We start from the raw sequence: 27043 nt of genomic DNA on the forward strand, positions 1-27043 counted from the left end.
ATCCTCCAGCAAGCGACCCCTGCCCCATGCTGCGGAGGAAGGCGAAAAACCTCCAGGGCCTCTGCCAATCTACCCTGGAGGAAAATTCCTTCCCGACCCCAAATATGGCGATCAGTAGAACCCCGAGCATGCAGGCAAGATTCTCCAGCCAGACCCGCATTGACCATTGATACTAATTACCAGCGATGGCACGTTATTGACCTATTGACTAAAATCACATTATCCCATCAAACCATTCCCTCCATAAACTTATCAAGCTTAATCTTAAAGCCAGAGAGGTCTTTCGCCCCCACTGTTTCCCTCGGAAGGCTGTTCCAGAACTTCACCCCTCTGATGGTTAGAAACCTTCGTCTAATTTCAAGCCTAAACTTCCCGACGGCCAGTTTATATCCATTCGTTCTCGTGTCCACATTAGTACGGAGCTGAAATAATTCCTCTCCCTCCCTGGTATTTATCCCTCTGATATATTTAAAGAGAGCAATCATATCTCCCCTCAGCCTTCTTTTGGTTAGGGTAAACAAACCGAGCTCCTTGAGTCTCCTTTCATACGACAGGTTTTCCATTCCTCGGATCATCCTAGTGGCCCTTCTCTGTACCCGTTCCAGTTGCCGTTCAATCCAGGCAATCAGAACAACAGCAAAGACAAATGTAAAAAGAAGAACAGGAGTACTTGTGGCACCTTAGAGACTAACAAATTTATTAGAGCATAAGCTTTCGTGGACTACAGCCCACTTCTTCGGATGCATAGACAAATGTGCGTATCTGATCGGGAAGAGCCGCCCTGTCTAGAGAACGGGATGTCCTGCGCCTTCAAGAAAACAGCCCTGGGAAGCAGGGGCAGAGGACATGATCCCCAGACCCTATTTTTGCAACCATTGCAGCTGGCTGGCCCCATTTGGGAGTAACTTTTACCGCTCTGCCCTGCCCCATCCTGGGCTTTCCCCCTCTCTGCTGCCACTGTCTGGCAGTGCCTCAACCCTGACTCCCTCCAGCTAGGGTGACCAGATGTCCCGATTTTATAGGGACAGTCCCGATATTTGGGGCTTTTTCTTATATAGGCTCCTATTACCCCCCACCCCCTGTCCCGATTTTTCACACTTGCTGTCTGGTCACCCTACCTCTAGCTGTCGGTTCTTCCGGTGCAGTCAGTTTAGCCCCTGCCCAGATTTTGCCCACATCCGATCTGCCCCCTTTCCTGTTGTTATTGGCCATCCCAAGAGAGGGGAGCAGGCGCTGCAGGTGTCAAGGACAGGGCTTAATTTGTAATGAAAGAGGAGCCCTGGGCTCCTAGGAAAAAGTTCCTAACTGTCAGGGTGGTTAAACACTGGAATAAATTGCCTAGGGAGGTTGTGGAATCTCCGTCTCTGGAGATATTTAAGAGTAGGTTAGATAAATGTCTATCAGGGATGGTCTAGACAGTATTTGGTCCTGCCATGCGGGCAGGGGACTGGACTCGATGACCTCTCGAGGTCCCTTCCAGCCCTAGGATCTATGAATCTATAAGTCATTTTTTTTTAACATCCATAACTGACGCTGCAAGCCCAGAGGTGCCGGGGCTATGTTGCCGAGCCCAGAGGTGCCAGGGCACAAATGAAGCCCTGGTCACCGAAGATCCTCCCTTTGCAGGAGCGTCCCCTGCAGCAGCCGGGGAGAGGCTGCCCCTGGCTAGGCGAGGCGGGGGCGGGAGGCTCGGGTCCAGGGCGGCTTGCAATGCGATGGGTCCGTCGCTAGGACCCTGCCGGGAGCCGGGGAGCAGCGGGGGCTGGGCGTCACGCAGGAGCAGGAAGTGATTTGCTCTGCACAGTAACGCTTTGTTGCTCCTGGTGGGAGCTCTGCATTGTCCCTTGCAAGAGCCCCCACGGCCCAGGCTGCTGCTCCGGGCGCCCCCCCACCCCCCCGAGCTCTGGCTGCAGCCAGGCGAGGGGAATATCCAGGAGTAGCATCCCTTCCCCCCCCCCGCTCCCCCAGTTTGCAAACCCCAACCTGCCCGGGACACCCCCGCTTAGGGAAGCAGAACTTCCACCAAAGGAGGGGGGACCCCGGACGATCCCCGCTGAGCAGCCCCCAGTGAGGACACCCCTGGGAGCGAAGGTAAGAGAGACCTTCCCTTTGCACCCCACCAAGGTTACACCCTCCCCCTGCAGACTTTGGTTAACCCGCCCCACCCCCCTGAGCCGCTGGCTGGCGATTTGAGGTTGAAAAATCCGCTCAGTGGGGTTGATTGATGCCTGCGCCTTCCTCCTTTTTTTTCCTGCTAGCGGCACGTTTATTTGCTAGGCGTGGATGTTCACATTGCCAGGCGCCCCTTGGGAACCTGTGCAAAACGTGTGTGTGTGTGTGTGTGTGTGTGTGCGTGCGTGCATTGCACCCCCCTCTCCTCCGGCCTGCAGCTGCACCCTCGGCTCGTGCAAAAACCGGAGTCGCTCCCACCAGGTCAGAGTGGAGCTGTGGCCGATTCACACCAGCTGGAATCTGGATTCATTGATTCCAGTGCGGTTACAGCTGATTGACGCCTGCCGGTTATCGGGCCCTGTTGGAGCCACACCGCTTTACCCTGGGTGTGGAGCTCGGTTTGAAAACACTGTATAAACATACAGTGTCTATTTTTAGCAACAGTTGGTACAAACTAGCTTTGGGTTACTTCCGGCTCAGCAACTCATAGGCTTAGAAAGTCATCTAGTCCAGCGGCTTTTCAGGCTAGTTGTCTGATGTACCCCCAAGTTTCACCTCACTTAAAAAACACTTAAAATCAGACTAAATTATTCGGGTACGAGAACTGAAAAATTGGTGAGTTTCTCATTGTAACCATATAATTATAAAATAAATCGATTGCAATATAAATATTGTACTTCCATTTCAGTGTAGCATTTAATTTCAGAAAGGGGAACTACACAAAAATGAGGAGGTTAGTTAAACAGAAATTAATGGGTACAGTGCCAAAAGTGAAATCCCTGCAAGCTGTGTGGAAACATTTAAAGACCCCATAATAAAGACTCAATGTAAATGTATACCCCAAATTAGAAAACCTAGTAAGAGAACCAAACAAGAGCCACCGTGGCTAAACAGCCAAGTAAAAGAAGCAGTGAGAGGTAAAAAGGCATCCTTTAAAAAGTGGAAGTTAAATCCTAGTGAGGAAAATAGAAGGAGCATAAACACTGGCAAATGAAGTGTAAAAGTACAATTAGGAAGGCCAAAAAAGAATTTGAGGAACAGTTAGCCAAAGACTCAAAAAGTAATAGCAAAAAATTTTTTAAGTACATCAGAAGCAGGAAGCCTGCTAAACAACCAGTGGGGCCAGGACGGTCGAGATGCTAAAAGAGCACTCAAGGACAATAAGGCCATTGCGGAGAAACTAAATGAATTCTTTGCATCGGTCTTCATGGCTGAGGATGTGAGGGAGATTTCCAAACTTGAACCATTCTTTTTAGGTGACAGATCTGAGGAACTGTCCCAGATTGAGGTATCATTAGAGGAGGTTTTGGAACAAATTGATAAATTAAACAACAATATGTCACCAGGACCAGATAGTATTTACCCAAGAGTTGTGAAGGAACTCAAATGTGAAATTGCAGAACCACTAACTGTAGTCTGTTACCTATCATTTAAATCAGCTTCTGTACCAGATGACTGGAGGATAGCTAATGTGATGCCAATTTTTAAAAAGGCTCCAGAGGTGATCCCGGCAATTACAGGCCTGTAAGCCTGACTTCAGTACTGGGCAAACTGGTTGAAACTATAATGAACAATATTGTCAGACATAGATGAACAGAAAGAGGAAGAGTCAACATGGTTTTAGTAAAGGGAAATCATGTCTCACCAATCTACTAGAATTCATTGAGCGGGGTCAACAAGCATGTGGATATCGTGTATTTAGATTTTCAGAAAGCCTTTGACAAGGTCACTCCCCAAAGGCTCTTACACAAAGTAAGCTGCCACGGATTGGTAACTGGTTAAAAGATAGGAAACAAAGGGTAGATATAAATGGTCAGTTTTCAGAATGGAGAGAGGTAAATGGTGGTATCCCCAGGGGTCTGTTCTGGGACCAGTCCTATTCAACATATTCATAAATGATCTGGAAATAGGGGTAAACAGTGAGGCAGCAAAATTTGCAGATGATACAAAATTACTAAAGACAGTTAAGACCCAGGAAGGCTGCAAAGAGTTACAAAAGGATCTCTCAAAACTGGGTGACTGGGCAACAAAATGGCAGATGAAATTTCATGTTGATAAATGCAAAGTAATGCACATTGGAAAACATAATCCCAACTATACATATAAAATGATGGGGTCTAAATTAGCTGTTACCACTCAAGAAAGAGATCTTGGAGTCATTGTGGATAGTTCTCTGAAAACATCCACTCAACATGCAGCGACAGTCAAAAAAGTGAACAGAATGCTGGGAATAATTATAAAAGGGATAGATAATAGGACAGAAAATATCATGTTGCCGCTATATAAATCCATGGTACGCCCACATCTTGAATACTGTGTGCAGATGTGGTCGCCCCATCTCAAAAAAGATATATTGGAATTGGAAAAGGTTCAGAAAAGGGCAACAAAAATTATTAGGGGTATGGAACTGCTTCTGTATGAGGAGAGATTAATAAAACTGGGACTTTTCAGCTTGGAAAAGAGACGGCTAAGGGGAGATATGATTGAGGTCTATAAAATCATGACTGGTCTAGAGAAAGTAGATAAGGAAGTGTTGTTTACTACTTCTCATAACACAAGAACTAGGGGTCACCAAATGAAATTAATAGGCAGCAGGTTTAAAACAAATAAAAGGAAGCATTTCTTCACACAAGGCACAGTCAACCTGTGGAACTCCTTGCCAGAGGATGTTGGTAAGGCCAAGACCATAAGAGGTTTCAAAAAGGAACTGGATAAGTTCCTGGAGGATAGGTCCATCAATGGCTATTAGCCAGGATGGGCAGGAATAGTGTCCCTAGCCTCTGTTTGCCAGAAGCTGGGAATGAGCGACAGGGGATGGATCACTTGATGATTCCCTGTTCTGTTCATTCCCTCTGGAACACCTGGCATTGGCTACTGTCAGAAGACAGGATACTGGGCTAGATAGCCCATTGGTCTGACCCAGTAGTGCCACTCTTATGTGTTTGTGGCATCCTGATGTATGATGGGGCCTCTTAAGTGCTACAGTTTTAGGCACCTACTTTTGAAAATCAGGCCCAACGAATGTCGGCCAAACCTTCAGGATGGGGGATTGTATCTTGGAAAGCAGTGACTCTGCAAAGGATTTTGGGGTCATGACGGACAAAGAACGGGAGCTCCCATTGGGCTCCTGTGGCAAAGGAATAAGAGGAAGGAGGTGATTTTACCTCTGTCAATGGCCTTTGATGAGACAGGTACTGTAGTGCTGTGTACATTTCCAGGGTCTGCATACTGAAAAATTGGAGAGGGTGCAGAGAAGAGCCACAGCATTGATTGAAGGGGGCGTGAAAACAATGCACAGTGAGAGACTTAAAGGGCTCGATCTATTTATTTTAGCAAAAAGAGGACTGGGAGGTGAGTTGATGATAGTGTATAAAAATCCTTTCACAGGGAGAAAATACCAACTTGGGAAGGACTTTGAGTGGAGAAAGGCAGAACCAGAAGTGGTAACTAGACACTGGAGCCAGACAAATTCAGATTAGAAATAAGGCACATTTTTAATCGGGAGAATCATTAATTATTGGAACAAACCACCAAGGGAAGGAGGTGGGTTCTTCCTTTATTGATATCTTCCAAAGAGATTGGAGGCCTTTCTGGACTATGCACTTTAGTCAAACAAAAGTTATTGGGCTCAATGCTTAGGGTATCTGGATGAAATTCTTAGGCCTGTGTTGTAGATTTTATACATCAGACTATATCAGTGGTTCTCCAACTTTTTTGACCAGGCCCCCCTTCTGGTCTGTCGTTGTTTACCCCCCTCCAAGTACATATACGGCCACCCGGCTCTGAAGGCAGACTGGAGAGCAGCGGCTGCTGGCCGGGTGCCCAGCTCTGAAGGCAGCGCTGCCGCCAGCAGCAGCACAGAAGTAAGGGTGGCCATATGAAAAGTTTGATATTTGTTTATATCACTTTTTACAGCAGACTTAGCGCCCCATTGCCACCCTTACTTCTGCATTGCTGCCACCCCAAGGCTGACAGCCAGTGCCCCGCTGCCTCCAGGTGAGGGATTTGGGGGGAGGGAAGGAGAGTCCAAGTCTGGGCTGCCTCCCGGTGAGGGAATAGGGGGGTGGGGGTGGGTAGGAAAGCCCAGCTGTACCCTTTATCCCTGCTTCCCAGGTGTGCACAACCCTTTTGTGTGAGCCCCAGTCACCATGGCTGACAGCCAGAGTCTTCAAAAAAACCAGTCCCCTAAAAAACACACAGCTCTTGCCTCCCTTGACACATTCCTGTGCCTCCCTTTGGAGTCCATTGTACTAAGACCGCAATGGTTTGTGTGTTATTGAGGGATTGGATGAACTTCCACCATGGGAAGGGCAAATAGGATAACAGCAGGGGGGTGATTAAGTAAATTCACTCTGGTGGACACGTCTCCAGAGATACACCATCCCCTAGAGAGAGGGTCACCTAAAACTGGATTCTCCAGGGCCCAAAAGACAAGGAAATTTTTTTGGTGAGACAACCTGGTTTTAAACTGGCTCAGGTCCCAGTAAAGGGGCAGGATCTCTGGTTCTAGGAGGGCCGGGCCCCAATCCTTAGGAAAGTACTGGAAGGACTTTGGCCTCCTGAAGCCATAAGAACATACCGGGTCAGACCAAAGGTCCATCTAGCCCAGTATCCTGTCTACCGACAGTGGCCAATGCCAGGTGCCCCAGAGGGTGTGAACCTAACAGGCAATGATCAAGTGATCTCTCTCCTGCCATCCATCTCCATCCTCTGACAGACAGAGGCTAGGGACACCATTCCTTACCCGTCCTGTTATAGTCCTAGCCTTCACAACCTCCTCAGGTAAGGAGTTCCACAAGTTGACTGTGCCAATGCCAGCCCCATAAGACTGAGTTGAAGCTGTGATGGGCTTCTTATGACCTTCTCATGAAAGGCCTTGTGTGGGAGTTGAAAGCCAGAGCCCTTGCTGAAGAGAGGGGGCGATCTCTGGTAAGCTTATTACCATGTGTGTAGGTTCTTTTTATTGTATTTAATACGCTTTCTCTGTAATGTTTTCTAAATCTGCTTGCTCAGAAACAGCCGTGCGGTAAGTTATACCTGTGGCAGTCACGTCGCGTACCGTCTCCGAGAGGAGATGCCGAGGCGGTCTGTCTTTGGCTGGGGATATCACAGTATAGTCAGGGGACTGTGCAAGCAGGTATGGTCCCCAGGAGGGGGAGAGGGACGTTCCCGCCCAAGAAAGGCAAAGCCTGAAAGTTGGGGCCTTGGCTGGATCACTTATGAGAAAAATACAGGGGCCGTTGCTCTGAGCTGTATCACTCCCTTCTGGCCTTAAAAAAATCTAGAGAGACAAGGTGAGGGAGGTGATATCTTTTATTGGACCAACTTCTGTTGGTGAGAGAGACACGCTTGTGAGCTCTTCAGGTCTGGGCTCTGTGTAAGCTCCAAAACGCGGCTCCGTTGATTCTGCTCTTTTCTAGCCTTAGGGCCAAAGTCTCTGTTCCTGGGAGGGTTTAAAAGTCTCGGTGGTTTCGGTCCTGGGAGGAGGGGCCGGGTCTGTGCTGGAGTAAAGTGACCCAGTGGGCCAGAGCATCTGTCTGCCGGGAAGGAGCCCGGGGAGCGTTGGGGATGTGAAATGGATTCCAGCCCCTTCTGAGACCTCCCCCATCGCCCCTCTCGCCCCAACAGGCTGCAGAATAACCACCAGCTTGTCCCATCCTCCCAGGGCCCCGGGGCAGGGAAATGGCTGCAGTGATACCAGCTCAGGTAGGGGATTTTCAGGGAGCTGTGGGTGGGTTGGTGTCTGGGAGCGGGACAGGAAATAGGGTGAAGAAGGGGGCAGGGGCAGGGTGTGAAAACTTGCTGGGACGGGGAACCTCCCTGTTGTCAGGGAGTGGGAATTTCCCCAGGGTGGGGACAGAGCTAAGAAAATCTCAGTGCTGGAGCCTGGACCTACTAGCCAGGGCTGCTCTGGAATACGAAGTGGGCACCCAGGGGAGAGGCCTCGTCCCCTCACCCCCAATGGGGAGGGGGTCAGGATTCCTGTCCCTGGACCCTGCTGAGGGGCTCCATCTCCTGTATCAGCCTCTGGCTAGTAGGTGTGTGATGAACGGGAAGGCCCCTGCCCCCCTCCATCGTCTGGGAGGGACAAAGAGCTCTCATCTTCTCCCCACCCTGAAGCCTCCTGGCTGCTCTGAGCAGGGTGGGGGTGGGATTCTGCTACTTTGTGACCCCCCAGAGCTTCCATTTTATTGGCCCTCCTCCCCTGTGACTAGCAGGATTGTGGCTGGGGCAGCAGGCGCTGAGTGGGGGACACTTGTTGTTTCAGGGGTCGGTGACCTTCGAGGAGGTGGCTGTGTATTTTACCGAGAGGCAGGGGGCTCTGCTGGACCCCACTCAGAGAGCCCTCTACAGGGACGTCATGCAGGAGAACTACGAGACGGTGACCTCGCTGGGTAAGGGATTCCCGTCCCCTCCGTTATTAAAAGCTGTGGGGGTCTGTGATGTGCCCAGTTTTTCTGCTCAGGTTCTTTCCTGGTCAGTTAGATTTCCCAGTCTCCTGATCCAGTGTGAGACTTTTATCTGCGCACCCCTCCCATGGGACAGGGGAGCTAGCCACGCAGTGAGGATGCCCGTTCACCCCCCATCCCTCAAGCTTTCCAGGGGTGGAAGCAGTGTCACAGGCACAACTCCCCCACACCACCTCCACACCCAAAGATGTGCCTCACCGAGGGAGCCTCGAAGGCCATGTTCCCATCTGTGTGGTATTAGGGGCTGTGCCTTTAAGGGCTGAGCTTCCCAGACAGAATCTGGACCGAGGGGCAGTGAAGTTCTTGTTGTTATGCACACAGAGTGGAAATAGAGCAGAGCTCTCACAATCACCGTGAGTACTGAGCGATCACTGGGCACCGCAGTTGGTTTGGATTCCACGTCCCCCCAGCACAGGTTAAAATCAGGGGAATGTGCTTTGTGACAAATACTCTCCCAATGCCTGACGCATGCTGATCTTGCCTGATTTCACCCCCTGAGCAGGATACCCCGTTCCCAAACCTGAGCTGATCACCCAGCTGGAACGAGGGGAAGAGCTGTGGGTCCCGGATCTCCAGGCCTCCGAGGAAGGGGAGATCCCGAGAGGCGCCCGCACAGGTGAGTTTTCAGTTTCGGACACAGAAACCCCCTGTTGAGCGAAGGGGGGAGAAAACTGTGACACCCCCCTACCCCAAAAGGTGTTGCCTCATCTCATCCAGGTCTGGGTGGTAGCCAGCAAGTGTCGTATCCTGATGACAGATATCGCTCACAGCTGCCCGACTATTTTGGCTGCCAGGAGCTGCTACGTCAAACGATTGGCTTATTCCGCCTCATCTTCCAAGCACAGAGTCTCTCTCCCTTTTTTAACCTCTCCCTCTAGCTTCAAAATGTAGTAGCAGCAGATGGAGCTGGCCAGGCCACCAACAGCCTCTCTGTCTCCGTCTCGTCCCACCTCCGCTCCAGCATGCTAGGTGGGGAGCCGCCTAAATTAACCAATGGGGGAGATGCTCAGGAGAGAGGGGTGTGTCCTATGATGGGACTTTGGCGCCTAGGCCGGAGGGAGACGTCTGTTTCTGCTGGTGATCCACTGCCGGGAACCCCTGTCCTGGATTCAGGTGTCTAAGCTGTTTCTTGAACAAAACACCTGAGGGGGTGGGGCAAGGGAGGACAACTGACAACCTTTAGCCCAGGGACTAGGGCAGCGGTTCTCAAACGATGGGTCATAACCCCAAAGTGGGTCACGACCCCATTTTAATGGAGTCACCGGGGCAGATGTTAGACCCGGGACTGGAGCGAAGCCCGAGCCCCGCCACCTGGGGCTGAAGCCAAAGCCTGAGGACTTCTGCTCTGGGAGGCAGGGCTCAGACTTCAGCCCCCCCGCACACACACCCCCTCCCCCTCGCTCAGGGCTTGGTTGCGGCTTCGGTTTCCCTGCCCAGGGCTCAGTCTACTGTCCTGCCGCCCGGGGGTGGTGGGGTGGCGTGTCAGACGTGGTGCAATGAAGTTTGAGAACCACTGAACTAGGGTATTCGCCCAGCACCAGTTCAGTTCCTCCCTCTGCCTGATGGGAAGAAGGGATTTGAACTTGGGTCTCCCGCCTTTCAGAAAACGTGCTGTAATCACTGGGCTGTGGGATCTTCTGATGTAGGCTTCACTCAATCTCTCCCATCGAAGCTTCTCTACTTATCAGAAAACAGTCATTGGAGGAGGGACGGAAACACTGGTCTCCCACATCCTACGTGAATGCCCTCCCCACTGGTATCTAGACTCATTCGCCCTCACCTTTCCTGGCCCGGTGACTATTCCTTGTCATTCGTAGTAGCGAATCGTTCTGTTTAAGCCATTTCTGCAACATTTCAGGTGTTTGGTGTTGGTTGAAAGTATTCACCGAACTTGATACAAGTCCACAAATAGTTTCTGGTCAAATTAAACTGCATTTTCAAATGAATAAACTATTCAACCAAACAGGTTTCCCCAGCTATACTTCTCCTGTTTGTTTACTAGAGTGCCCACTGGGTGCTGGTTGCTTACTAGGCCCTCGTGAAGGACAGTATCTGCTCTGAGGAGCTCATGACATAAGGTGGAGTCCTGCATGGGACTCTTTTTAATCCCACTCTCGCTATTACGGCAGCGGGTCTACACTAGTCCTATGAAGGGCTCTAACATAAGGCTTCTAACGATTAAAAGAATTTGAGCTGAAGTGCCGTCTCTAGATCAACTGACTAAGCAGATGCAAATTAGATACATAAAAATAAGAACTAAATCATTGACCCCTCAGGCAGGTCATTAGAAATTAGTGGTTCAGATACCCAAAGTCTTTCAGATTCCTCCATGTGTCAGATCAGCATCTTTGATCATCATGGGGGATGGGGGTAAGGTCTGTTCCAGGTTCCCCAAACTCCCATTCCTACTGAACCTGCGTCCCCTGCCCTGGAACCTCACAGGTTTTTTCCTTCTGGAGCATGAGTATTTAGGAGAGTTCGTGGACTTCCTGGGCAAATCTAGAACCTGCCCACCAATCTGGGCTGTTCTAGGGATTCAGAGACGCATAGAAACGTAGGGCTGGAACGGACCTCGAGAGGTCATCTAGTTGAGCCCCCTGCTCTAGGGACAGGGGATGGATCACTTGATGATTACCTGTTCTGTTCATTCCCCCTGAAGCACCCAGCATTGGCCACTGTCAAAAGACAGGATACTGGGCTAGATGGCCCTTTGATCTGACCCAGTAAGGCCGTTCTTATGTTCTTAAGTATACCTGGACCATCCCTGACAAGTATTTATCTAACCGGTTATTAAAAACTTCCAATGATGGGTTATTCCACAGCCTCCCTCAGAAGCCTATGCCAGTACTTAACTATTTTATATTGGAAAAGGTTCAGAAAAGAGCAATAAAAATGATTAGGGGTATGGAACGGCTCCCATATGAAGAGAGATTAATAAGACTGGGACTTTTCAGCTTGGAAAAGAGACAACTAAGGGGGATATGATAGACGTCGTCTATAAAATCATGACTGGTGTGGAGAAAGTAAACAAGGAAATGTTATTTACTCCTCGTAACACAAGAACTAGGGGTCACCAAATGAAATTAATAGGCAGCAGGTTTAAAACAAACAAAAGGAAGTATTTCTTCATACAACGCACAGTTAACCTATGGAACTCTTTGTGGAGGGTGTTGTGAAGGCCAAGATTATAACAGGGTTCAAAAAAGAACTAGATAAGTTCATGGAGGATAGGTCCATCAATGGCTATTAGCCAGGATGGGCAGGGATGGTGTCCCTAGCCTCTGATTGCCAGAAGCTGGGAATGGGTAACGGGATGGATCACTTGATGATTCCCTGTTCTGTTGATTCCCTCTAGGTCACCTGGCATTGGCCATTGTCGAAAGACAGGATACTGGGCTAGATGGACCTTTTTGTCCGACCCAGTATGGCCATTTTTATGTTCTTGTTATAGTTATAAAGACTTTTCCTAATATCTAACCAAAATTTCCCTTGCTACAGATTAAGCTGATTACTTACTCTCTGACTTTCAGTGGACATGGAGAACTGTTCGTCATTGTCCTCTTTATAACAGTCCTTAACATATTGGAAGACTGTTATCAGGTCCCCCCTCAGTCTTCTTTTCTCAAGACTAAACATGCCCAGTTTATTTTACCTTTCCTCATAGGTCAGGTTTTCTAAACCTCATATTTTTATTGCTCTCCTCTGGACTTTTTCCAGTCTGTCCACCATCTTCACGCGTGGTGCCCAAAACTGGACAAAATATTCCAGCTGAGGACTCACTAGTGTCAAGTAGAGCGGGACAATTACTTTGTGTCTTACATACAACATTCCAGATCACACACTCCAGAATCATATTAGTCTTTTTCACAGCCACATCATTGGCTCATATTCAATTTGCGCTCCACCATAACCTCCAGATCCCTTTTAACAGTACGACCACCCAGCCAATTATTCCCCATTTTCTAGTTGTGGATTTGATTTTTCCTTCCTAAGTGTAGCACTTTGCTCTTTTCTTTACTGAATTTCACCTTGTTGATTTCAAACCCATTCTCCGTCTTGTCAAAGTTGCTTGGAATTCTAATCCTGTCCTCCAAAGTGCTTGCAACTCCTCCTAGTGCTTGCAACCCCTACAGATCTGATAAGCATATACTCCACTCCATTATCCAAGTTGTTAATGAAAATACTGAATGGTACTGGATCCATGACTGACTCCTGCGGGATCCCACTAGATATGCCCTCCCAGTTTGACAGCAAACCATTGATTACTACTCTTTGGGTACGGTCTTTGAACTAGTTGTGCACCCAGCTGATAGTAATTTCATCTAACCACAAGACATTCTCATAAGCAAACTAGGGAAATGTCAAAAGCGTTATTAAAATCAAGATATACTTAGACTTCTGTAAGGCATTTAATTTGGTACTGCATGTCATTTTGATTAAAAAACGACAATGGTATAAAATTAACCTGGCACATGTTAAATGGATTAAAAACTGGCTAACTGATAGATCTCGAAATGTAACTGTAAACAGGGAATTGTCATCAAGTGGATCTATTTCCAGTGCGGTCCTGCAGGCATCGGTTCTTGTCCCTACGCTATATAACTTTTTTTTTTTTTCAATGACCTAGAAGAAAACATAAAATCATCACTGGTAATGTTTGCCGGTGACGCGCAAATTGGGGGGATTGGTAAATAACGAAGAGGTCAGGTCACTGATAAAGAGCAATCTGGGTCACTTGGTAAACTGGGTGCAAGCAAACAATGTGGGTTTTAATACAGCTAAATGTAAATATATACATCTAGGAGCAAAGACTGTTAGCCATACGTAGAGGATGAGGGACTTTATCTTTGGTATAACAGATGAATAAGTAGATAGCGTATCCTGCCTGGAGATGGCTAATGATTATTCATCATCATTTAGAGTTTGTCTTCTCAAAGGGGAAGTTGGCTGGGGAGTCAGAGAGGCAGACAGTTCTCTGCCCCGATCCACCTACATTGTGAAGACAAGAGAGGTTAAAGACAAAAAAGAGCCTTCGTGCTTGGAAAACGAGGAGGAATAATCCAGTTGTAACCACTTCAGAGAAGGAAAAATTATAGATGGATTAATACATTTTACCTTTCTCAGTCTTCCCAACAGTTCTTGTGTCGTGTTTCCCCTTTGCTGTTCCCCTTTATTTCCTTTCCCCCCAGCACAGAGAATGACTCCTGTCTGGATTCTCTATTTCAGCAGGTGAAAGTACAGTGCGTGAGATCAAGGAAGAGAATCCACAGCAAGAAAGTCCTGAGCAACAGGAACCGAATAGGATGTTATCAGGAAGATCCAAAGAGAATTTTTCCCTGAGCGCTGAACAGGGAAAAGTCTGGGGCAATCAGCACAAGTCAGAGAGGCACAAAGGGAAAGAACTGGGTAAAGCCATTAATTGTAGGAGAGGATGCAGTAATCCCAAGGAAACCACAGCCCAGCAGAAAATCCAGACAGAAGAGAGAAAGTACACGTGCACTGAATGTTGGAAAAGCTTCAGTCGTAGTTCAAACCTTATTGCCCATCAGAGAATCCACACAGGAGAGAGACCCTTTAAATGTACTGAGTGTGGGAAAAGCTTCATTCAGAGAGTAAACCTCATTTCTCATCAGAGAATCCACACGGGAGAGAGACCCTATAAATGTACCGAGTGTGGGAAAAGCTTCAGTAAGAGATCGCACCTGAATACACACACAATAATCCACACGGGAGAGAGACCCTATAAATGTACTGAGTGTGGGAAAAGTTTCGGTCAGAGATCACAGCTTAATACGCACAAAATAATCCATGCAGGAGACACATCCATGATAACCCACGCCAGAGAAAAACATTATACGTGCTTGGACTGTGGGGAAAACTTAAAGTGGAGCTCAGAACTTGTTACACATCAGAGACTGCACACAGGAGAGATCCCTTATAAATGCTTCGACTGTGGGAAATGTTTCATGCGGAGTTCAACCCTTATCTTACACCAGAGAATCCACACGAGAGAGACGCCCTATCAGTGCCCCAACTGTGGGGAAAGATTCAGATGGAGTACGCAGCTTGTGAAACATCAGATGCTCCACACGGGAGAAAGACCCTATAAATGCCCCGACTGTGGGAAAAGCTATAGTGACAGCTCATCCCTTATTTCACATCAGCGAACCCACACAGGAGAGAAGCCCTATACCTGTGTGGACTGTGGGAAAAGTTTCAATCAAAACTCAACCCTGAACAGACACAAGCGGCTCCACACAGGAGAAAAACCCTATAAATGCACTGAGTGTGGGAAAAGTTTCAGTCAGCGCTCAAACCTCAGTGTGCATCAGCGACTCCACACGGGAGAGAAACCCTATAAATGCCCCGACTGCGGGAAAAGCTTCAATCGGAGATCAAACCTTAGCGTGCACAAGAAACTCCACGCAGGAGAGAAACCTTGAATGGAGGAGATGCTACAACTGGGACTCCTATTTATATTAGGCCTCAGTAAATCCATACAGGGAAGATACCTCTTAAACATCCTGAGCGTGGAAACTACTTCACGCAGAGTTAACGGGCTTGTCTACCCTACAGAGCCTTGGCCGGGATAGCTTGGCTGGCCGAGTCACCTAGTGGATAAGCAGCGCAAGCCAACAGAGATCTTCTGCCAAACTAGTTAAAAAGCCTCCCGGAAGGAGATTAGCTAAACCCACAGAAGCAGTAGCTGCGTCTGCATTCAAGAGTTTTGCCAGCATGACTGGGGGTGTGTGATTGTTCCCCCCACACTCTTGGCTATGCTGGGAAAACTTCGTAGCCTAGACAAAGCAGTTATTGGACAACAGGAGAGAGATTCTACCAGTGCCCTGACTAGGGCTGGCTACCGTGTAAAAAAAAATAAAAAATCTGTTTCCTCGTTCCCACACACATCAGGGGCATTTGGCTCCCAAGTGTCCAGCTGCCCATCGCTGGGGTGAGAATCCAGCATCAGCTGGTCCAGTGACCTACAGGCTCTGCCTGGTCTAAGCAAACCCCAGGCAGAGGAGGGGAAGCCCCGATCAGCCCCTCCTCCCTGCTGCAGCCCTGGCTGCTGAGCTGATGAGCCACAGGTGGGGGAAGGGAGAGAGAGAAACTCCTCCAGATGCTCCCTCTGCCTGGCTGAAGCTCCCCCCTCTCCCTTACCCTCCCAGCTGGGATCCTCCTGCATGGAGATGAGGAGAAGGACACTTAGGCCAGGCCCCACCTTCACTCTAGACCCCTGTCCCCATCCCCCACCCTCCACCAGTCCCTGGGCTGGGCTCTCCCACTTACCTGGAGCTGTTCCCTACAGGGGGAGTGTCCCTGGGGGGCTGGTAACTCCTCCCCTCCCTGAATCCCCCAGGGTGCTGGGCTCTGGGGGATCAAAGGTTAAGAGACCAAGGGGGACAGGTTTTGGGAATAGCGCTGGAGTATTAAATATTGGAGCTGAGTGCTGGGGCTATCAGGCATTTGGAGATCATGGGATAAGAGGAGGTGGAAGAGATGGGGTTAGGGAGATGATTTCCCCTAGTGTTCACGGCCCTGCTCCTTCTGCAATGAAAAATCGACAGGGCCTGCTTTCCCTAGTACCCTTTGTAGGATCCCTAGAAAAGCCTAGAGGCCTAGGAATCCCCTCTCAGCTTCACCACCCTCGGCCTCTGAGTGTTCTCTTAGATTAGGAAGCGTGGACGGGGATAGCTAGCGCATTTCCTTCTGACCCTGGCCAAACTTTCACCCCGTTTTCTAATCCAGACCCAACCCACACCGAGCTTCTCGTTTAGCCTGGTGATTGTTAGTTACCGAGTTCCCGCTTCGGGGACACAGTGCCTCATCCCCAGTTCTTCTTACCTTGCTTCGGGTCGTCCTAAAGGCTTCTTTGTTTTTTAATAAAACAGAACGACATAACTGAATAGATTATAAATGGATTCGGGCAGGGATAGAAAAATGGTTTGTGTTACTTGAGGGCAACCTGGTGAGACAGAGGGATTCTCACCTTTCCCCATGACCACGTCATTCCCCTCGTCCCAGTTTTACCTTAAGAATGGCCACGCTGGGTCAGACCGATGGACCAGCTAGCCCAGTATCCTGTCTTCCGACAATGGCTGACGCCAGATGCTTCAGAGGGAATGAACAGAACGGGGAAATTATGGAGTGATCCATCCCCAGTCATCCAGTCCCAGCTCCTGGCCGTCAGAGGCTTAGGGACACCTAGAACGTGCAGTTGCATCCCTGACCATCTTGGCTAATAGCCATTGATGGACCTATCCTTTTTATCTAATTCTTTTTTGAACCCAGTTATAGTTTTGGCCTTCACAACATCACTTGGCAATGAGTTCCACAGGTTAACTGTGCGCTGTGTGAAGAAGTACTTCCTTTTGTTTGTTTTAAACCTGATGCCTATTAATTTCATCATCTCCCCCCCCCCCTTAATTTCATGGACCTTCTGTCCATGCCATGGAGAATTTATCTTCCCTTTCTCCTACCCCTGTATTTCCCAAAGTGGCAGACAGCAGTGTTCTCAGGTCTCCGTGCTTAGGAATTGCGCTTTGATTACTTTGATCCTAAATCAGGATGGCTGGAGCTGAAAGCGTCACAGACCCGGGTGGGGAATTGGAAGAAATCCCAGACGCAGTATGATCATTCTGAACCTAAGTCCCAGTTTCCATCTGTTGGGTTTGCCAGCCACGCTCCTTTTGTTTGCAGGTGGGAAGGTTTTTTTTGTTGTGGCGGCGGCGGTGGCGTTTCTTTCCTTTCTTTCTTTCTTTCTCCCCTTCGTTACGATGGTGCTAAAATTTTGATACAAAACACGAGGCACAAAGTGAAACAGGCATAAGGCAGTTTACAGGAGAACTCAGGTAAAGCAGTTCTCCTGCAGTTGAGTCAAATGCAACATGTCCTGGATTTCACTTGGTAGGAACATGGAAGTGTACCATAGGGTGGCCTATTCTCTCTTTCCTGTTGGTCATTTGGTCACGTGACAGGATGTAGAGCAGATTTACTGGGGGCTTCATGAGGCAACTGACCAGATGCCAGTATAGCCCTTTCTTATTTTATTTTTTGCCGTTTTCCCAGGGGTGCTGGAACAATTTTGTACTGAGGGGGTGCTGAGAGCCATTGAACCAGCTTATAAACCCTGTATATGATGGAAACCACTTCAAGCCAGCAGCCCAAGTTCCAGCACCTAGGCACTTTCCCCAGCCTTTGCCCTGAGATGTTAGCGTTGTTTGAACAGTGATCGCTATAAACAGTCGTCGGCACAAACGCTGATGGGCGAATGTGAGAGTCGCTGTCCGAAAGGCAGAGGCTGAAATGGGGCAGGAAGTTACGTCTGACCCCTGGCAGAGATGTAAGATACAGTCGGATGGGGCAGGGTGGGAGGGGAGAGAGACGCAGCCAGAATCCCGCAGGGTTTGCTTTTGAGAGCCAGACAGCTGAGGCGGCATTCGCTGCATGGGGGCCAGCGAGACAAGAAGGTGAATCTAAAACCCTCCAAGGAAATGATGGGGGTGTCTCCTGATCAAGGCCAACTCCAGCGTTTTTGCCGCTCCAAGTGGCGGGGGGAAGAAAAGCGCCGCGATCGGCGGCATTTCTGCAGTTGCTCTGCCGCCGCTGCTTCTTTCTTCGGCGGCAGGTCCTTCCCTCCAAGAGGGACTGAGGGACTTGCCGCCGAAGAGCCGGACGTGCCGCCCCTTTCCGTTGGCCGCCCCAAGCACCTGCTGGCTGCGCTGGTGCCTGGAGCCGGCCCTGCTCCTGATTCCCAGGAGGCTGAGTGGAGCTGAGAAGAGAGGTGGGGAAGTCAGCAGGCCTGTCCTTTCCAAAATCCAGGGTGAGCCCCATCACCGAGGCCAGAGGCAACAAAGAGCTGTGACCCAAGTGCCTTAAGTTTGAAAACAGATGCGGGTAGACCGTTACAAGTTTATACCCAGGGACTTGCCTCAATGTGCCCAGACAGGAATGTTTCTCTGTGATCGCCATCTTCGCGATACTTCACCAAAGGGGGTTGTGTGCGGTTGTCGTGGTTATTGCTGGAGGTACGTATGGGAAATGTTTTAAGGGTATAGAATATTGCTCCTGGAGATGAAGCTGGTCACCTGGGGCGGGGTGGCTCTCGGAGCCAACTCAGCCTAGAGTGAGAATAGTTGACATCTTTCCACCCAACCTAGCCAAGTGTAGACAAGGCGCGGGCGTGGGCCTTTACAAAGCACAAAAGCGTCCAAGAAAAAGACCTTGAACAGTGGACAAACTGGAGTTAACGAAATGTCCTGGGTCTCAAAAGAGACACCAGGTCTGGCACCGTGTGAAAGGGAAAGAAGGCCCAAGACGGTGTCCATTCTGGAGGCGAGAGTCTGCCAGCATGAGTGTCTCCAAGTGGATTCCAGCTCTGGACGAACATTGTACAGACTGACCGTTGGGTGAGAAGATGGGAAAGAAACTTGTTAATAAGCATAGTCCTGAGATGGCGTTTTTATATATTCCCTTTATCGTAACCATACGTTTCCCATCCTTATACTTGCTTCTCTCTGAATCTTCACTGTAAAGTTCTAGCAAATAAACTTCTATTTGGTGACGCTATAGACCCAACTAGATGCCTTGTGCTAGGAAGAGCGTTGAACTGAGGTGAAGCTAGTGAACGGGAAGGGGCGTTGCTTTGCAGTGAATCTGTGCGCGTTGCGGGTGTCCAGAAGTTGAGTGTAATGAAGCGGGGTGGGCAGACAACTCGGAGGCACCTGTGCCCCAGGGCCAGCACAGAACTCTGGGAGCTAACGATTTCTATAGATGCAGTCACGGGTCATCTCTGCTTTGCCCCAAGGGAGCCTAAGGGCTGGGGTGTGCAAATCGCTGGCCTGCAGAGGGAAAATGGGGCACTTGTATTGCCAGGAGTTTGGGGCAGGAATGACGGAAGCTTTCCCTACCTTGTCTATCCCCCCCATGCACAACAAATGTCTCAGCTGGGATTGGAGACGCTGCTTCCTGGGTTTCCTGCTCGCAGAGAGTTTGCTTTTGTGACCAGATCCTGGGCGTCTCTCGGATCTTCTCTCCTCTTCTACTCGCTATAAGAGGTCACTCTGTTGCTGGTGCCTGCGGGAGCAGGGCTGGGCTGGGGTTAAAATGCACCGTGCCGAGCAGGGCTGGGCATTGGGTGGGGAGGGGGCTTTGACTTCTGATTTCCCGCTTGGGAATAATAAAGTCAAATTTAGTTTCCCAAACTCCCAGAGTCCTTTGACTTGAATAATGGGTAAAAATGGCCTTTGGTGGATGCAGCAGGCAGGTGGGAAGCTCTGCTTTGAGCACTGCAGAGGGTAGATTCAAGAGCTGGCAGATTCTGGGGGTTCAGACCTTTCTATGGGCCTGGAGGGTTTTTGGGGGGTGGGGGAGTTTCCCTTGTCTAAAGGGGATTTTCCTTATAAAACACTCTTCTCCCAGCGACTAAGGGATATTGTTACTTAACACTTTGCACGGTAACTGGGGTTTCGGCCCCTTCTTTTTTTGTATCTTTTAAAAAAAAGGGGTTATAAAAATCTTTTACCGGTGGCTGTTGCCATGGAAACGACGCAGGCCGAGGTCTCTGTATTCCAAACCTTGTAAAGCTCTTCACGTTGGACCGTGACACGGTGATGCTAACGCTGCTGACTCTTGGGGCCTATTTAGTCCATCCAAATTAAGGTAGCAGCACTTACAGCCTGGTCAAATTGCTGACAAGCCTTCGGGCAAGAAGACCCCCCCTGTGCCCTGCTACTGATGCAACTTACATGGCTAAGTATTGAAATGAGGCGTATTGGATCCCTCAAGGTACGTGTGCGTTCCTTTGATCACACGCAGGAGGGGGCACCGACCCAGCCTTCCTCAGCTCGCAGTCACCACTCTGGGAGTTGCCTCAAATGGATCCCCAGATCTCTTCATAGCACAATCATATCAGCCAAGCTGCTGCAAGCAAGTAGTTCCTCCGCCGTTCAGTACCGCTACAACCAACCTGGAGTGCCGGTGTAGGGAGAAAAACGGCCATCTGACGTTATTTGCTACTAGTAGCAGTTCCTGCTAGGTAAGGTGGTGTAAAAAAACGATGATCTGATGTAATATATATTTAAAATAATGGATTACAAGGTCGGGAACATAATTCAGGGAATCCCAGCTGCAGATAAGGCAAATTGGTAAACTGCGATGAGACTTTAGGCAGTCAGCTACACTGATAAGGGATTCTTTGTTTCTGAGGGGATGTATGTCAGATACTTCACTGGATCACGTCTCCTGCAGCACCTCAGTTGGTTACATCAGACAGAGGAGCGGCAGTGGCTAGACATTGGGATGCCTGTGCCTTTTAAAACCCAGACCTGGGAAGACGATGCTGTTTTGTGGGAGGGGAAATAAAAAAGCCCCTCTGCCCCCCCATCCCCCGCACCCTATTTTTGCGAACACGGGTGTCTCAGTCCACTGGAGTAACGGTTCCCCCTCTGGCCCTGCCTGTGCCGGAGTTTTGCCCTCTGCCACCCTCTGGCAGTGCCTCACCCCTGGGCTTAACCCCAGCTCCTCCCCCCCATCCCTGATTTTGCCCCTCAACCCCTATTCTAACCCTGCTTCCAGCTGCTTAACCCCCCCCCCTCCCCAGCCAGTCAAATTCTGCCCCTGGGCCCTGGCCACCCCTCTCCTCTGTTTTGCCCCCTTTTAACCCCTGTAAGAAGCAGTACATAGAATCTTATGCCAAGTAAGGGCAGGGTGAAGGGCAGTGGCTTCAGCAGATGTTCCTGAGCATGCTCAGTTCATGTGAGTAAGCTGAGTACACCCTAAGTCGCAAATTAAGCCAGAGAGCAGTTTTTCACACTTTGCTGCAGATAATTTCCAGTGGACACTGCTGGATCCAGTGCTGGCCAAAGCAAAGATTTGGGTGGGGCCTGTATCTTAGTAACCCATTGGTGAGATGACCCCAAATTTGGCTCACTAATGCTACCCAGTGCCCCCGTGATGCACACCAAATTTCAAGGCAAGGCAAGTAACCGGGTGGATTTTAGAGCCCATATACTAGCAGATCTTTCAACAGACAGCTGGGCTAAACCTTAATTGTAGCAGACCGAACACTGTTATTTTGACCTCCTTACAACCAATTTATTGTCTTGAAATTCATGGTATTTCAATGATAAACATTATTTGGGGGTGGGGGTGCAGCAGTCTGCAATTCCCTTTCCACTCTTCCCACCATTCCTATCTATGGTCCTGCTTTCGCTCCGAGATTGTGGCTCACGCTACCAACCTTATCCTGCCCTATTCTTGCCCTTTGTTTGGCTGTTTCCCTCTCCTTAAATTTTCCCCAGCAGTTTGGGTTTTGCATTCATCCTCCCAGCCCTCCTATCTGCTGCCCCACTCTGTCCGGGCGAACCCCCCCCTCCCCCGCCGCCGCCTTGGGCTGGGTCTCCCCTCCCACATTTCCCCACAGTTCTCCAGTGTCTTTCCCACAGTCCTGTGCAGTTCCCGGCTTTCCCTCCATGCCTTATCTGGCTTGTGAGCTCACGCTGGTGTTCTAGCCCCGACCCTTTCAGTTGATCCCCTCTCATGTCACCCCTCCACTTTCACACATTCCCACAGTGCAACCAGAGGTGCCGATCCCCTTCTGTTGCATTTCCCTCTCCCATCAGACTGGAGATAAGGCACACATTTATAATGGTGAGCTTATCTAAACATTGGAAGAATTTACCATGGGGGATGGTGGATTCGCCAATTTGAAAGCAAGACTGGATATTTTTCTAACAGGACAGCCCTAAGAATTGTTTTGGGGCAGGTCTCTGGCCTGTGCTATGCAGGAGGTCAGGCTGGGTGGTCACAAAGGTTGCTTCTGGCTTTGGAATCTATCAATCACCTGATAGTGGGGTGGATTCGTTAGGCTACTTTCCCTGGCCCCACTACTTTATCCACCAATGGATGGTCCATCCACCTGGTGGTGGACACTGACCCACCTCCATTTCTTAATGGTGGACTCTGACCCACCTCCACTCCAGCAGCTTCATTCATGGGGAAAGGGGAGGCGACGGAGGGAGAGGAACACCCAGCACCCCTCAGCTTTCTCCCCTGTGGTCACCACCACCATCGCTGGTCCTATTGCAACACCGGTGGCAGCATAAGAGCGGCCATACTGGGTCAGACCAACGGTCCAGCCAGCCCAGTATCCTGACTTCCGACAGTGGCCAGTGCCAGGTGCCCCAGGGGGGATGAACAGAACAGGGAATCATCAAGTGATCCATCCCCTGTCGCTCATTCCCAGCTGCTGGTCCAGGTAAGGACGCTATTGCTGACGCTACTGCCACCAGTGAGACCTCTGCTGCCAGCAGAAATGGCCAAGGAAAGCAAAAAGGGGAAGGGCCCCATCAGGAAGTCCTCTTCTGCGGTGATTGCACCCAGCTGGGGGGAGGGGGAAGCAGTGGTGAATTACTGCACAGGCTCATGGGGCCCGTGCCCAGGGGCCCCAGCCAATTTGTGGGCCCCAAAAAAGTCTCCCTCCACCATGGTCCCGAGGCAGGAGCTCAGTCTCAGGGACAGCGGGGGGAGATAGTGGAAATGGGGGGGGGGCCTCAGGGGAGCAGTGGAATGGGTTGGGGCCATGGGCGGGGCCACAGGGGGAAAGGGCAGAACAAGGGAGAGGTTCTGGGCTTGAAGCTCCGGCCATGGCCAAGAGCTCTTCCGTGGTCCCGGCCGGGGCTGAGAACTCGACTCTGGCCGGGGCCGAGCTGTCAGCCCCCCACTCCATGGCCTCGACCGAACTCTCATTCCTCCCACCCCCAGAGAGGGGGGCAGAGAGCAGTGAGTGGGAGTGAGGCCTCGGTGGGAAGAGGGAGGGTGTTGGCCAGAAGAGGCGGGGCAGGGGCCTAGCTTCCCCAGGGGGAAACTTCTCCCGTCACCCATGACAGTGAGGAAGTGAGTCCCAAGGGGTCCTTTGTGTTGTCCCTGCTGGTATCTCTGCCAGGCAGGTGCCTCATCAGGGTAGGCTCGAGCTGTGTCCTCTGCTGTGTCCTGAGGGGCTGCCCCTTGGCCTGGCAAGAAGGGGAAACACTCTCCCCACCCAGGTAGGCACCGACACTGACACTGCTGGTGACCAAACCTGCTTGGGTTACCCCCCTCGTCTACCATCTGACAACGCCAATGGTGGCTACTACCCCACGGTGTGGGCAGCCCCCCACTCCCCACCGCGGACAGTCTCCTACCCCGGTCCTCTGAGTAAGGGTGATGATCCAGAGTAAAGGAGAGGGGACACCCCCCCATGTGGTGTCCCTGCCCGTTGTCCCACCCCCAGGCTTCCTTTAGCCCTTGTGTTGTCACACTCAAACGCCGGGCCCCCTCCTTCTCGCCCACCCGCTGATACCCTCCATCAGGGCTGGGCATTGGGCTGGCATGGCATAAATTGCCGCTGCAACACCTCTCAACTGCTCTGGAGGTTCCAGGTTCCACCCCCTCAGCCCCAAGCAGGTCCAGCAGGTGGCGCTGCCTGAGTGGCGCAGTGACACATATTGGAACAATGCGTGGGGAGCACATGTGGGTCAGAGCAGCGGGGGGCAACTAGCGGAGTAGAGTGGGTGGGAGGGGGCAGGGCGGAGGGGCGTCCTTTTTCCAACCATCACCCTGTCGGGCTGTGCTCTGGGGGGCCAGCACACCCCTCGATGACAAACCTTATCAGTGGGAGAGAGACCCTCCAGACACCATTTTTGGAAACCTAGTTGGACCCTGCCGCCGCCAAGAAGAAAGTAATGGTGCTCCAAACACAGCATTGGGGTACAAGCACTCCATGAACCAGGGTCGTCCGCCAAGGGACCTTTGCGTCCGCGAGCCCGGAAGCGCTAACAACACAGATGCTTACGGAGGGAAAGGGGCAACACCCCCCTCCACTGACATACTTCATTGGAGTTGGAAAAAGAGAGTGGCGGGATTTGTGCCTCCCCCCCACAAATAGCCCTCTTTGTTCGCCCAATCATTTGTCCCCACGGCCGCTCCCCAGGCTGATCCGCACTCCCCCTGCAGGAGGCCAGTGCCTGGGAAATGACTGCCGGAAGGGATTTCCTCTGAGCCAAGAGATTCTCCCTACACACCTAGAGACAAACCTGAAAACTCACTGAGTTGGCAGCTGCCTGATCTGCAGTCCGTGGGGCTCAGGGCTGTGTCCCTTAAAGGCCATTTTTATTCATTATCCGTGGCAAAGGACTCTGGGAGTTTGCGAACGTAAATTCTACTTTATTATTTCAAAGCAATAAATAAAAGCTAAGCCCACCTACCACCCGGGGCCCAGCTCAGCCCGGTGCCCCATCCCAGCACCCTGCTGCTCCCGCTTCCCCCAGATGCCAGCGACAGCAACTTTTTAAAGAGGGTGGGAAAGTGTAGAGAATCCGTGAGCGATGCTGAGCTTCCGTCCATGAACAAACGCTCCGGGAGCAGGAAATCCAGAGAACGGAGTGAATTTACAGAAGCGTCGGCATCTTCAATCCCAGCAGAAGCTTTTATCCCCACGCAAGACACTACGGTTGTTGGGGAAGGGGTGACCAGCGCTGTCAGGCTCCTTACTGCCCACTGGGCCTCAGTGATGGGGACCAGCCTGAATTCAGGGCTGGCCTGGCCTGTTGCCGTCCCCGGCTTCTTTCTTGGCTCTGCTCAGTCTCATTCTTTCAGGAATCCGGGGGTCACCCCGTCATTCCCTTTGGAGAACGTGACAAAGTCACTTAAAACTTCTAAGGGCACGTCTTCACTACCCGCCGGATCGGCGGTAGCAATCGATTTATTGGGGATCGACTTATCGCGTCTAGTGAAGACGCGATAAAATCGATCCCTGATGGCTCTGCTGTCGACTCTGGAAATCCACCGCGGCAAGAGGCAGAAGCGGAGTCGACGGCGGCGCGGCAGCGGTCAACTTGCCATCGTCCTCACAGCCAGGTAAGTCGACCTAAAATATGCAACTTCAGCTACGCTATTTATGTAGCTGAAGTTGCATATCTTAGGTCGACACCCCCCCCCCCCCCGTAGTGTAGACCTAGCCTTATAAGATACTTCCTGTCTCTTTCTAGCTGCAGTGCAGCGAGTTCGCAGTTCTCAGCCTTGGCCATCTGGCTCTCAGGAGCAAACCCTGCAGTTTCCTAGCTCTGTATCCCCCACCTCCCATGCTCTCCCACTCCTACCTGGGATATTACCTCACCCCTGGGATCAGGCAGTTACCTTCCTTTCCCCTTTTCAGGCTCTGCCTCTCCATGACTTTCACATGTGCCCATCAGGGTTTGTGTCAGCAGTTACTTGAAAATCAGTTATTTATAATGAATGGATGAACTGTTCAACCAATATTAAAATCTCATGGCAGAGAGTGATGAAAAAGCAAAAACAATGAAGGGATATTGTGCCAAATAGTCATTTGTCTCATAAATTTCCACAATAAAAACTATGCAACTCCCCCCCCCCCCGTCAAACAAAAACTAATATCCAAGTATGTGACAAAACAGAATACAGGGAGTTATAATGCACTTCCAGGTTTAGATCATGTGAAATTCTGGAGCATGCTGCAGTTGACCCAAATTCAGGAGAACAGATTTCCCTGTGTTCTCTTCTAAACTTCCTTCCCTTGATGCCTCATTATTTAGCGATGTTATCTACAGAACTTTAGCATCATCAGCATGAAAGAAAAAAACCACCTTCCCATCTGCACACAACCGGAGCTTGGCAGGAAAATATCCGGCAGGCTGCTTTACTGCAAGATGGCAACTGGGACTTAAGCTGAGAAGGATCACCCATGGGGTTTGGGATTCATTGGAATTCCCCCTCCTGGTCTGTGACACTTTCATTTCCAGCCCTCGTGAGTCTGATTTAGGCTCAAAGAAATCAACACATGATGCAAAAGCACGGAGAGCAGAGAACGCTGGGTCATGGGACGCTTGGGGAGGTGGAGGAGTAGAATCGGGGGATAAATGCTCAAGGTTCAAGCAGAAAACAAAACTGCTGAGTCCAGAGGGCAGCTCCTCCTCCCGCCCTTCCCCCGCAAAGTGATACAGAAGCGGCAAGAACTCATTTTTCTATCCATGCTCCAGCTTTGTTTTAGAATCTAATTATGGTTCATAAAAGAAAAAAAAAGGTACAAAGAAATAAATGCTCTCCAGCCACGTGACAATAGCTGGGAACAAGACATGTGATGCTAACGATCACAGGCACCAGCTTCCAATTGTCCTGGAGGGTGCCCAACCCCAGGCCCCAACCACACCTCACCCCTTCTCCCAAACCCCCACTCCCGCCCTGCCTCTTCTCTCCCCCCAAGCACACCCAGTCCTTGGCTCCTCCTCCTCTCTCCCGGTGCCTGCTGCACACCATGGAACAGCTGATCCATGGCGTGCAGGAGGCACTTGGAGGGCGGTGGAGGAGTTGATCGGTGGAGTCGCTGGTGGGCAGGAGGTGCTGCC

General features: G+C 50.5%; 1 protein-coding gene across 1 annotated transcript in view; it reads left to right on the forward strand.

The window, feature by feature from the left end:
* Window positions 1-19211, forward strand: part of LOC128847394 (zinc finger protein 724-like) — a 38825-nt gene extending 19614 nt beyond the window's left edge. The window contains exons 4-7 of the mRNA XM_054046786.1: window positions 1914-2091; window positions 8441-8567; window positions 9145-9258; window positions 13869-19211. Coding sequence (XP_053902761.1) covers window positions 1914-2091; window positions 8441-8567; window positions 9145-9258; window positions 13869-15085 — 1636 coding nt within the window. The 3' untranslated portion in view covers window positions 15086-19211. The remainder of the gene's footprint in view (window positions 1-1913; window positions 2092-8440; window positions 8568-9144; window positions 9259-13868) is intronic.
* The last annotated feature ends 7832 nt before the right edge of the window (window positions 19212-27043 follow it).

Source organism: Malaclemys terrapin, chromosome 13, assembly GCF_027887155.1.
Source record: "Malaclemys terrapin pileata isolate rMalTer1 chromosome 13, rMalTer1.hap1, whole genome shotgun sequence".
Taxonomy (NCBI): Eukaryota; Metazoa; Chordata; order Testudines; family Emydidae; genus Malaclemys; species Malaclemys terrapin.